The sequence below is a fragment of the Calypte anna genome, chromosome 1, assembly GCF_003957555.1.
Source record: "Calypte anna isolate BGI_N300 chromosome 1, bCalAnn1_v1.p, whole genome shotgun sequence".
Lineage (NCBI taxonomy): Eukaryota > Metazoa > Chordata > Aves > Apodiformes > Trochilidae > Calypte > Calypte anna.
The window spans coordinates 90161619-90173910 of record NC_044244.1 but is presented as its reverse complement, the minus strand read 5'-3'; the positions used below and the strand labels follow the sequence as shown (position 1 = coordinate 90173910).

Here is a 12292-nt window from a genome sequence, read left to right as displayed (position 1 = left end):
ATGTAGGACTTTTTCACACTACTGGTTCTCTGCCGAGAACCTTTTAACATTTTTTCTTTTTAGTGGAAAATTCCATTATGATGTGACTTCCGTGTTCTTATGGGGTTGGCTCTTGTTGCATTTTGTTCACTTAATTCCTAGACTTCTTTTGTTCTGGCAGTAAATGCTAGAAGTAATAGTGACTGCTAAGCTTTGAGGCTTTGTTTAATTAGTTGTATGCTAAAAGCTACATCAGAACTAAGCTTTTGAGACTTTTTTTCCCCTGCCTTTTCATTAGCTGAAGTTCTAATTGCAATCATGCCAGCCTACTTATTTACCCACTTCTTTTTAAGCACAAAAAGCCAATCAGGGGTGCCAGGTTTATAAGCTAAGTATTTGTTATCTGCAATTTACTGCAATTTAACTGAAATCTGGTGTAGCTCAACAGGTTGGGATGCTTTCTGGGTACAGTTAAGCTCACAACTAGTGAATCTTGGTTTACTGTAACTGGTAACAGACAGTGATAAGAGCTGGGTATGGTGAACATTTGGGTGTTCATACCTAGATGAACATAAATGAATCCTAAGCAGACTCCTGCATAAATAATAAAGTAGATATACCCTGATACCCTTGAGACATATTTATGTTTTGAGCTCTGGATTTATGTAGAGTCCTCTTTAGTATATTTTAATTAGAGAGCAGTTGTCTTTATATTAAAATGCAGATAGAATACAGAGACATGTATCCATATTTGGTTAATATTTTAATTTTCATTCCAAGTCCATGTCTAGCCAGATGAAAAATGTAGCCTGTGCCTTTGGGCTACCTTGTACTTGAACTAAAGCAGTTTAAAGAGTGGACATTTTTTGCTTAAGAAAAAAAAACTAATATATACTGAGAAGAGCCAGTTGGATGTTTTGGGTGAATTTTAATTGTCAGTAAAAATGATCAGAAGTTGTTGCCAGACCAAGCTATTTGCAACCCTAAATATATTTGGCATTTCCTTTTCTCTTGTTGTTATGCCTTTTTTTCAGGTAGGTTTTGCATTATTACTTTAAATTGCTAAAGTTCACTACTTTTGTGTGCTACCACTTTGTTTTTTTGCCTTATGTCTGGAGAAAGGGATTGGTCTTCTTTTGTGTTTATTGTAGCACGAGTTCTTGACTTTCTATCCAGGGCACCACACTCTCTGGGTCACTTGGCTGATTGCTGTCCATCTGCACCCAGCCACATCACAGTCTTGCATGTGTGCCTGACATTAATTTCATATTGTTGTATTCTTTCATCTCATAACCATCTATTGTAAAATGAGAATTCTTTTTCCCTTTGGAATATTTTATCAGTTTGCATCCGAATATGGTTTTATGTACCCTAGGATACATCATATAACTTCTCTCTTAAGGCATTTAATAGTTTGTGCTACTATTCTGTATGTTTTGCTCTTGACTGTTTGTATACTGGAAAAACCTGCTGCTTGTCCATAGTAGTATGAGTACAAAGATGTAAATACATTATTACAAAGCCTAGAGATAAAAAATCTCAGAACAAGTAAATTGGTCATCCTGTTCTGTAGTTGAGGGGAGTGGGAAAAAAAACATGATGAGTAATTACTTTGTCTGCCTTGGTCTAGATTGCTTGGGAACAGATTTTGTAGAATCTCAGAATGCTGGGGCTTGGAAGGGACCTCTGGAGATCATCTAGTCCAACCCCCCTGCCAGAGCAGGTTCACCTAGCACAGGTTGGGCAAAATATTCATTAACAGAAGTCAGGCATTTTACAGTGAAGCTGCTTACTGTCCTCTGAATGAAGATGTCCATCTGTCAAAAGCAACAGTCTTAAGTGGGAAAGCATCAATTTTGGGAAAGCTTTCATGGGAAGGATTTTTTTGGGGTCCAGGATGGTCTTCCTGCTCCATATCCCATCTTCTTAAGCAGCTAAACGTGTCTATGGGGGGATGAGGTGCATCTCCCAAGCCCTAGCATGTATGGGGAGGAGGGAGACCAAGAGGTAGAAGGGAGTTTTGCAGGTGCAGACAGAACCTTTCTGTCCAAGCTGTCGCTGTTTTACCTTCTTGCCCCTGTTTTACAAGTGCTGCCAAGCCGAGGAAGGCAAGCCACATCTCTTGTCCCATACAAGGACAGGCTGCTTAGAGGGCTGGTGGAGTCTCCATCTCTGGAGACAATCAAAACCCACCTGCATGCCAGACTACACCTCATACTCACCTACAGTTGGTCCCTTTTAATAACAACCAGTATTGCAGAAAAAAGTATCACAACCTGTTTCATTTTAGAGAAATAAAATGATGCTGTTCTGTCATGTTCTGCTGAACCAGCAGTCTTCTTCAAATTAAGAAAGCAGTTCATCTCATTGGAACTTGAACTTCTCAAGATAAAAATTGTGGGTGCCTCGTTCCCAGATCAACTGGCCTCTTTTCACCATTTATAGTGTTGCAAATCAAATGATTTCTTACAAGACATTCCCTCCTTAGTGGTACTGGAAGAAATTTTTAATGTTGGCTGAAAAAATAAAATAAAAAAAAAGTTAACTGCTCAGCTTTCTTCAGGTGTAGAATGATTTTTGCTGAAGTACAATGCAGTTAGACTCACATTTCAAGGTTGGGTGTGGGGCAGTGCAGTAGTTAGCAGATCACAGAAACGATAGCTTGGCATTATAAAGGAAAAGATGTCTTTGCTGCCACTGGAATTTTGGCAGCCCTTCATGAGCTGTAGGGTATGTGGAGATTATAGCAAATAATGAGACTGCCTGATGAGAATATGAATTTTTAGGCCTCTGACAACCTTTTCAGGGTAATTGCATATAATATCCTTCATAAAAGAACTAAGTCACCTGACATTCACAAAATGTGAACATCACGTGGTCCGGGATACCCTTCAGAAACCTTTAACACTTTTTCCACAGTTTTTTTACATTCCCGTGGCTGTTGGAGGAACATTTTCCTGGGATGTGCCTTCGGACCCAGGCTTTCTTGTACCCGGGATGTACCTTTGGACCCGGCTGCAGGCAGCTAACCCCTTCCCTGTTTTGCAGGTCCTCTTTCAGCTCTGGGTAGGGCAGAGTTCAGAATTCTTCAGGAGGCTGGTGCTGCTCCTCTCCCCAGCCAACGCATCTCCCGAGCCCTTGCTCTGCCCCGAGCGGCTGCCTCATCACATCCTCTCGGATGTGACTCAGGGCCTACCTCACACACACGCTGCCTGCCTGGAGGAGCTGAAGCGCAGCTATGAGTTCTATCGCTACTTTGAGACTCAGCACCAGTCCTCGGGGTTTGAACGCTCGGCCAGAGCAAAGCAGAAGCCCACAGAGCTGAACAGTCTGCAGACGGCGGTGCGCAGCTTGCAGCTTCATCTCAAGGCACTGCTCAATGAGTAAGTTAACTCCTGAATGAAGAGATTAGGCCTAAGACTTGAGTTCTTTGGGTTGTCAGCTCCTATCCCAGACTGAAAACGAAAAAAGGCAGATGCACACAGGCATTGTCACCCTAGGCGTATCTTCACGTAGTATGGGGTCAAGAATCATAGAATCATAGAATCGGCTGGGTTGGAAGGGACCTCAGAGATCATCGAGTCCAACCCTTGAACCACCTTGCTAGACCATGGCACTGAGTGCCACATCCAGTCTCTTTTTAAATATCTCCAGGGATGGAGAATCCACTACTTCCCTGGGCAGCCCATTCCAATGCTTGATCACCCTCTCCGTAAAGAAATTCTTTCTAATATCCAACCTAAACCTCCCCTGGCACAACTTAAGACCGTGTCCTCTTGTCTTGTTGAAAGTCGTCTGGCAAAAGAGACCAACCACCCCCTGGCTACCCCCTCCTTTCAGGGAGTTGTAGAGAGTGATGAGGTCTCCCCTGAGCCTCCTCTTCTCCAGGTTGAACAGCCCCAGCTCTCTCAGCCTCTCCTCATAGGATCTGTGCTCGAGTCCCTTCACCAGCCTGGTTGCCCTCCTTTGGACCTGCTCCAGGACCTCGATATCTTTCCTGAACTGGGGGGCCCAGAACTGGACACAGGACTCGAGGTGTGGCCTCACCAGCGCTGAGTACAGGGGCAAATCCTTGGTTCCCTATGAAATCTCCCATTATTTACTGCTTATTCTTTAAGTACTTGGTAAAAATTCAAAGCTAAGCGGCTCGTTGAGATCTTGCAATGCTTGTGTCACTCCCTTGAAAAAATCTGAAAGATTTTTCAGTCATTTCAGACTTATTTTCATTGATTTTGCAACATGCCAAATGCTTTCTTGTAAAGTTCAGCTTGTAGTAGCTACCTAGCAATTATTTTTAAAGATAGGTCACTGCCTTGGTGAAATATTTGAAACTGTCCTACTCCTTTAATTGTACTTACAAAAAATTGCTGCAAAGAACGCAGGTAAGCAATGTATCTTGATGTGGGAAAAAATGATCTTTTTTAACTTTTGGGGCATCTTTGAGGACTTGGCTGAGTTAGTTTCTTAAAAATTGAAGAAAATAACAGGCTATTAAATGATAAATAAAGGAATGGTGAAGTCAGGTATTTATTATTACTTATTTCTGTTCATCTCATCACTTAGGGTAATAATTCTTGAGGATGAACTTGAAAAACTTGTAAATACTAAGGAGACACCTGAGCTGACAACAGAAGCCCAACAGGTTCTGGAACAAAAACTAAAGTTTCTTCAGCCTCATATCCAGGCAAGCAACAGCTGCTGGGAAGAAGCCATTTCTCAGGTGGAAAAAATGAGTGGAAGAAACCCAAATAAAAAAGGTATATGTGAGAGATCAATTTAGCAACTAATGGAGATGGGATGATCAAAAGGATCAAAAGCAAAATTCAGCCTGTGTTTCAGAATTTTTGCTGAAGAAGGTCTGACAACAATATATACATATGTCAAATGTTTTCATTGTGACAACCTTGAAACTTTTGTTTCAGCAAAAAATATAAACAGGTTAACTTGGTCCTTTAGAGCTGCAGATTCAGATTGTTACATTTCCAGGTGCAGATCCACAGTGGTTTTTTGCCTTTGTTTGGTGAATCAGATGTGAAAGTTTTGAGGAACTGTCCCTGAGATTTTCATTTTACTGCATAAAAATGACATAGTGAATTGAAATGGCAATGGCATTGTCATGAAGCTTTCCTGTCAATGACATTTCCTGGAACAGCTGAAATTGTATAGGGTGTATAGAACATACAATAGCCATTTACCTGCTCTGTCAGATAACTCATCTTTTTGGGTTTAAAAGCAGCATATCCCAGTGTTTTGCCATATGCCTTTCTCTTTAGTGACTTCTACCTCCCATGCTGCTCTCCATGTGAATCACAACTAGCTTAAACAATGATAATTAATTTAGGCTCTCGTGACATGGAGTTGAACCTTTAATTTCCTTTTTCTTCAGGAGCTTTTTAATATCCCTGGTAAGGCATAGCCCAGCATCGGAAAAAATGCTGGTAATGCAGAATGAATTAGGAAAATTATGACTTGAGGTATCACCCTGTTACTTACAGAAATGCAAATCTGTAGTGAGCTAAGCTCTTTAATGATACATGAGTGGGATATCAAGTAGATGGATGAGTATTGCTGTGGGCCTCGAGGTGTGCAAGTTGACCATGTTCATGCATACATCAGAACTGGGAGCACTGGGAGGCCTAATGCAGGCTTAGTGCAGGTCCAGACACGGTGTAACCAAATTTATGTGTTCTTTGCCTGATAGTCTAGTCTTACAACTTCCCTCTCAGTGTTGCATAAAACAACCCAAGAGGATATTGGGTGTAGTCTGACACATTTGCATGTGCTAGCCTGTTGTGTTTTGTTGATGCCCTCCACAACCAGCAGTTCTACTCATTGTTTTTCAGTCCTTCTCTTAAATGTTCTTTCTAGGCTACACGCTGTAGTACTTTTAGTTATTTTAGTTTTATTTTTACTTTGTGTATAAGTTTCATGACAGCCACTTTTGTTATAACTTGCTTCCTTTTAAAGTTGAGTACAAAAATAGCTTAGTGTGTGATCTAGAAGGAAGGGATTGCATGGGAAATAGAAAAAATCCTTTCCTTTCACTTTTGCCTAGTGACATTCCTGGAAATGTGCTGGGGCTGATCTCTATTTTGCAACAAGTTTACTGAATTACTCCTCAGAAGCTACTTTTAAATTATGTTAATCATTGAAAACTATTTTTATTTTACTACATTTGCCTTGTTTGATATATTTCTAAGCAGTCCAGCTTAGAAAGCTTCTGCGAGTTGTCCTTTTCAAGCTGTGCCTGAAATCAAGTCTGATTCTCCTCCTGTTCTTCTACAAATCTTAACAGCTGTCTGCTAATTATGATTATGTGCATTACTACATTAAACTGTCTCAGGGGTTTTTCTCAATGCTTCATGAAAGCTCTTTGGAAGAAGATGCTTTCCTGCTGAAATAGTGTAACAGCTAAGTACATCTGTCTTTATGTACTTTTATCCAAAACTAAATGAATCTTTTGACAAAAGCTGTAGTGAGGACCCCATGGTAGTAGAACACTGTCTCAGCAGATGCCCAGCACTTTTGCTGCAACAGAGGTTTAGTTCAGCTAACTGGTTCAACCAGTGAACAGTGGTTTGGGTTAAGTCAGGTTAGGGTCAGTTAAGAACACTATTGTGGAGGGAGCTGTTTCTGATGGTGTAGACCCCGTTTTGAGAAGAAATACCTTAAATAAAAGCTGTATAGATTTGTTAGATATTTGTAGCAGCATCTCATCATTGTGCTTAGTATTTAAACAAAATAAGCTTTTTTCTTCTTCATCTATAAATGTGTCCAATCCCCCAGCAAAGAGCCCATGTTTCTTCATGGAGAGGAAGAAACTGGGAACTCATTTCTCTGACCAGCCTCAGGATGCTGCTGATGAACCAGGAGCTGAAAGTTTCCAACCACTACAGAGCACGTTTGAACTGTGGGCTATCCTGGTTGAGGCATCCTACCTAGCTGCCTATTGCTTATTTTCTGAGCAGTTTTGCATATCTAATTGTTTTCTGTATAAACAGATGGGTCTCCTTCAGCAGCCACTCCATGCTTCTTGCACTAAATCATTGTGTCAAAGCTTTCTTTGACAAAGGTTTCTCACAGCTACAGCAAATAGTTCATTGTGTCAAACTGTCAAAGCAAATGCTTAAGTCTAACTGACTGAACATTCATGTGCTCCCTTCAGCTTCTCATGGATGATGATACCAGCATATATTATAGTATATGCTTACTTTATATATGCTGTTTGGCTTCTTTGTTTTTGAGATTCGGTGTATTTCCAGAATCAGCACTAGTCCTATCAGATACAGAACAGACCCCGAGAGCACCTTGGAAGGAATTCACCTCTCCTTAAACTTTCTGAGCAACAACAGACTTACCTGTCATTAATTTACATATTTACATATCTTTGCTCACTTTCAACATGAGTTGATTCTAGACTTTTGGCCATCTTCTCTTTATTCTTGAACTTCTTTTCATCATCATCAAGGCCTTGACAGTTTAAGTATGTAGTAGTCTGCTTCTAATGTTACAGAATGGAATACCCTTTATGGCTAGTTACAGAGTGGCTTTCATGATCTTTGAAATAATATCCCCCCCAGCTGTTTAAATCCTGTTTAAATAACTGTTTAAATTGTTAAACTTTTTCAAGCTCTATCTTTGAAAATGTATTTATCTTTTTTAGTTATTTATAAGAGCAAGGCCATGGTACTCTGCTGCAGGCTCCTCGATCTTGCAGTCTTGATCCACTTGGAGAGGAACTAAAGCAGCAGAAGTTTTAGCTAAACACTCTGCATTTGTGGTCTGTAAGTGTACCACTAGCAATGGTATCCTCCCATACCTATATGGTATCATCCCATATAGGTGGCAAACAGAGCAGCTGTATACATTAGAGGAGCTGTTTTGCAGCTGTGATGTGGGAAGGCAAGCTTTGAAATGGTAACTTCCATATACTCTCTGAGGTTTGTCTTCATACCTTCAGGAGCATACTTCTGTTGTTGCTGTCATTATTATTATTATTAAAATGTTTTTATTCTGAAGCTTACTAATGCAATGGACACAGGCAGTGGCTTGATATTTATAAAATAAGTATCTCATGTCAATTTTCCACCTGCTTTGAATTTCACTACATACTTTGCCTTTCTTTTTAACTTTGCATTTAGGTATTTCTGGAATGTCAAATCTTAAGCTCCTCCCAGGCAACTAGAGAATTAAATGCTTCTCCTGTTTGCAAAAGCAGGTCACTAAAATTGTCAGTAATGGGAACTGCCTGCCTTCAGGCAAGTATTCATTGTACAGATTAGAAACTGAAGACAGGAATAGGTGAGGCTTTGTGAGATCCTCTAGCCTGTTTCCCTTTTCAAGGGTAAATCAGTGTTTGTGAGTAAATGTTATTTACCTATTCCTAAAGCTCTCTCTCTAAAGACATTTTACAGTATTTCCAGGCATCTATTCCAGCACTTAACTCCATTACCAGTAGAAAGTTTTTACTGAATATAGATACCTCTTGCTGCAATTTAAAAGCAGCACTTTTCATCCAGCCACAATGGAAATTCATTTCCTCTTTATAGCTCTTACATTTTTTGAGGGTAGATAATATGTTTCTGTCTGTCTTCTCTGCCTGACTCTATGTCTTCCAGCTCTTCCCTCATGGTAATGCTTTATTCAGTCCTCTGATCATTTCCAATGTTTCCCTCTGGATTCCCTCTGTTTCCTCCACAGTATTGCTGAATGAAGGAGGCCTGGACTGGGTGCTGTGTTCCATCCACAGCCTGTTCAGTGCCAAAGCAGAAATGTAAGTTCATGTATCTTACAATCAATGCTGCTGTTTATAGGTACCAGAATGTAGTCTGGCTTTGTGATTGCAGCAGGCTTCTCATATCTTTTTCTTAGGGGTGCTCCTCAGTCAGTTGTCAGATATTCGTGCACTTCCTTGTCCTGAAGCACAAAAATTTGCAGCTGCTGTCACCAAACTGCTGTATCTGCAGTGCAATTCTTCCTGGGCTGTATCTCTGATTTTCCAGTATTATTTTCAATTCTAACCGTGCCCTTTAATATCCATGCAGATTATCTCAGTGTCAGCAGTTTTAATGATCTTAAATGCTTTTCTTTCACTTACTGGAAATACGAAAGAGTATTGGACTGGAGACAAATCCTCACTCAATGTATTTTTCCTGTCTAAAAATAGTAATGACACTGATTATCCAAGAGACTGTTTGATGCACCTAATAGCAACTTCTCCTGGCCTGTGCATTTTCCTTATGAGTATGTTGTGACACTGTCAAAGGCCACACTGAACAAAACACAGGATGTCTTTGGCTTCTTTCTATTCATAAGACCTGTGGATGAATTGGGAAATGAAACTGGAGTGATTTGGTTTCTTCTCTTCTCAACAAACTCATATTGGTTGTCACTTCTCATTGATAAGAGCTTCATGTAAATTTTGCTTGTTCTTTCAGTGTTTTCCAATGAACTGAAGCTGATTTGCCTCTAATTTTACTATCTTACTTCTCTTTTAAAACTTAGTCACTAAGTCTCTTTCCAGTTTTACCAGTTTTTCTTGCCATCTGCACATTTCCAAAGTCTATGAAATTTTTCAGATCTGTTAGTTGACTTATTTCAAGAAGAGTTTCATCAGATGCAGGTTGTATCAGAACAGCTGAGTCATTACAGTACTCTCTAATGTGTTTTGATGTATTCTAACCAGCTTGTCACCATTTTTTTCATGCATGCCAATCCTGCCTGATGAAAATGCGTGGACCTTACCTGAATGACTCAAAACCATTATTCACCACTCAATCTTTTTCTTATTTTTAAACCCCTTTCTTTTTCCCCCTACAGGCAAACTGGAAATGTCCCGTGACAACCCACAGCATACTACGGTACCTTTAACACGGCCTGCCATATACATAGAAAACAAAGATCCAATCCCTGAAGAGCAGGTAAAAAAAAAATAGGACCATATTAAATAATAAACACGGGGGCTTGTTTGCTCTGTCCATCCACTCTGTTTTCAATTGCTTGTGCGGTGGCCTTCTTGACTTGCCCAGACAGATCAAGGATGGCCAGTGCCATTTCATAACTGGCCTTACAGAAAAAAATTATGTATGTCCCTTTTGCTGTCCTATGGGAAGGTATTCCCTATTATGGAAAAAGGAGCTCTGGCATTCACTTATATAAATCATGAGAAACAAGTGACAAAAGGAGAACAGTGGCACAGGTCAGAGTAATACAGAAAAAAATGCAAATTGCTAAAAGGCAGTGTATAAATAGAGTCCTGCTTGCATATGTTACATGAACTGACACAGCTGTAAAAGGGACAGGGTCCAGAACAAAGCAGCCTGTCTTCAGTTTGAGTAAACTCTTCATTATTGGATAGCTAAAACAAACAGTGACATTGAACAGTTTTGTGTTGTTTGGTGAACTCGTGTGTGATGGTTGGGCTGTCTTGAAGAGGGGCTGACCTCCTCCCTCCCAGACTGAGTGGCAGATGCATTCTGAAATCAGGTTGAACACCCATGCTCTGCTCTGTCCCTCCCTTGCCTTCTCCCAAGCCTACCCCACATGTGTTCTCTCTGGATTTTTTTTCCATATCAAAGAGCTGGGACTAGTAACTTCACTGGCTGTCTGTTACAACATAAAGGGAACTCTGTTTTTTCATGCTTGAAAGCCAATATAGATAAAATTGGAGGAAGGGGTTGTTATTCTTAACATCCTCTTAATAACAATTTACATAAGTTAAATCAGCAAGATGTCTGACTGAGGAAGAATTGTTAATGATGTAAACAAACAAACAAAAACCAACAACAAAAAAGAAACCCAGAAACTTATTTCTACTTGTAATTATGGGAAAATAGATCCCCTTTTCAAGGTATATCACTTGATCATACTTGTATCTGAAAGAAAATCCTAGGTGGCTGCACTAATGTTAACTTTCAATGAATGGACTTGCTCCAAAATCATACAAATCTGAGAGCAGTGTCAGATGCCCTGTTGCTGTGCAGACAGGGCTGCACCCGATTAGTGTGGCTGACTTGTGTTGAGATCACCTCATGCACCAGACTGTAGGACAGGGTCTGCAGTGAGAGTGAAGATAAAAAATTTATTCTTTCTTTCTTTCTTTCTTTAGGAACTGGAAGCATACGTTGATTATTCAGATACAGAGAATGAATACAAAGGGGAAGATTTTTACTGCTTTTCCCAGGAAGAAAGAGAGAGACAAGAACGAGAGAGACAGGAATCTAAGAGGGTGTTACAAGAACTGAAATCTGTACTGGGCTGTAAAGCTTCAGAAATAGAAAGACAGAAATGGAAACAGCTACTATTCAGCGACCATGGTAAGCACTATGGGAAATTAGTTCCTTTGTAAGAAAGGGTAGGTGTCTGTTTGCCATCAGCTTCTGACTACCTTAGAATCTGGGCAGTGCTCAGCTGTAAAAGTGTCTTTGATAGAGCTCTGTGGCCTTAGTTTGCTATTCCATCTCCTTAAGTTACTTGCAACAATAATTTTATTAAATACTGGAAAGAACTCAGAGAAATGGGAATTTGGCTCTAAACAAAAATAACTTATCAGAATTTAAAGAAACCATCAGCAGCTATCTCAGACTTACAAAAATACATAGGTTAAAGTGAAGGGCTAGACTTCAAAATACTAAAGGCTCATAAAACAGTAAGACTGGCTTTTGTTTCCATCAAAGGGTGAGTATACAGAACACGTTTTCAAAAAAAAAAAAATCCCAGAAACTCTTAACAAGAAGAGTTCTTCTAAACTGGCTTTTCCTAACTCTGAGGACTTCTGGATAGCACCATTCACTTGCACTTGAAGGCAGGATACAAATTTCTCTTTCCTCAACAAGACAGTCTGTCTCTGTTTCAGCACTAAGACTGGATGTAACTTGATTCCTTTTGATGCTTGAGCTGTTTGATTTATTATCTTCAAAACTGGCAGTAGTTAGTCTTTTCCTTTTTCCCTTCCTTCTCACATTTTGGTCCCTTCCTCTTAAAAACAGTTTAGGATGAGCCCACTGAAAAATTTCATGCTGTATATTAAGAAAAATAACCCTCAATTCTGGCAAGATGTCAAAGGATTCTTCCTCTGCCAGTGTCTACTAGGAAAAAATACCACGGATTGTGTCTTTCAATAATCTAGTGGGAACACACAGTAACAGACTGTACCTATTTTGAGGCTGTTTCTTTTGACATCAAACCCACAAAAATATTAGTTCTTCACAACTTTCATTTTCATGTCTGTTTAGCTGCAACTATGGTAAAGAGAAGTCACTTGGCTATTGGTATTAACTTCTCTTCTAACTGAGTTAAAAAAGACTTTAGACAT

At 39.8% G+C, this 12292-nt stretch overlaps 1 protein-coding gene across 1 annotated transcript in view; it reads left to right on the top strand.

Annotated features, from left to right (window-relative positions):
- Positions 1–12292, top strand: part of VEZT (vezatin, adherens junctions transmembrane protein) — a 56072-nt gene that overhangs the window by 39594 nt on the left and 4186 nt on the right. The window contains exons 8-11 of the mRNA XM_030445337.1: positions 3028–3362; positions 4543–4736; positions 9799–9899; positions 11087–11294. Of these exons, the coding sequence (XP_030301197.1) occupies positions 3028–3362; positions 4543–4736; positions 9799–9899; positions 11087–11294 (838 nt within the window). The remainder of the gene's footprint in view (positions 1–3027; positions 3363–4542; positions 4737–9798; positions 9900–11086; positions 11295–12292) is intronic.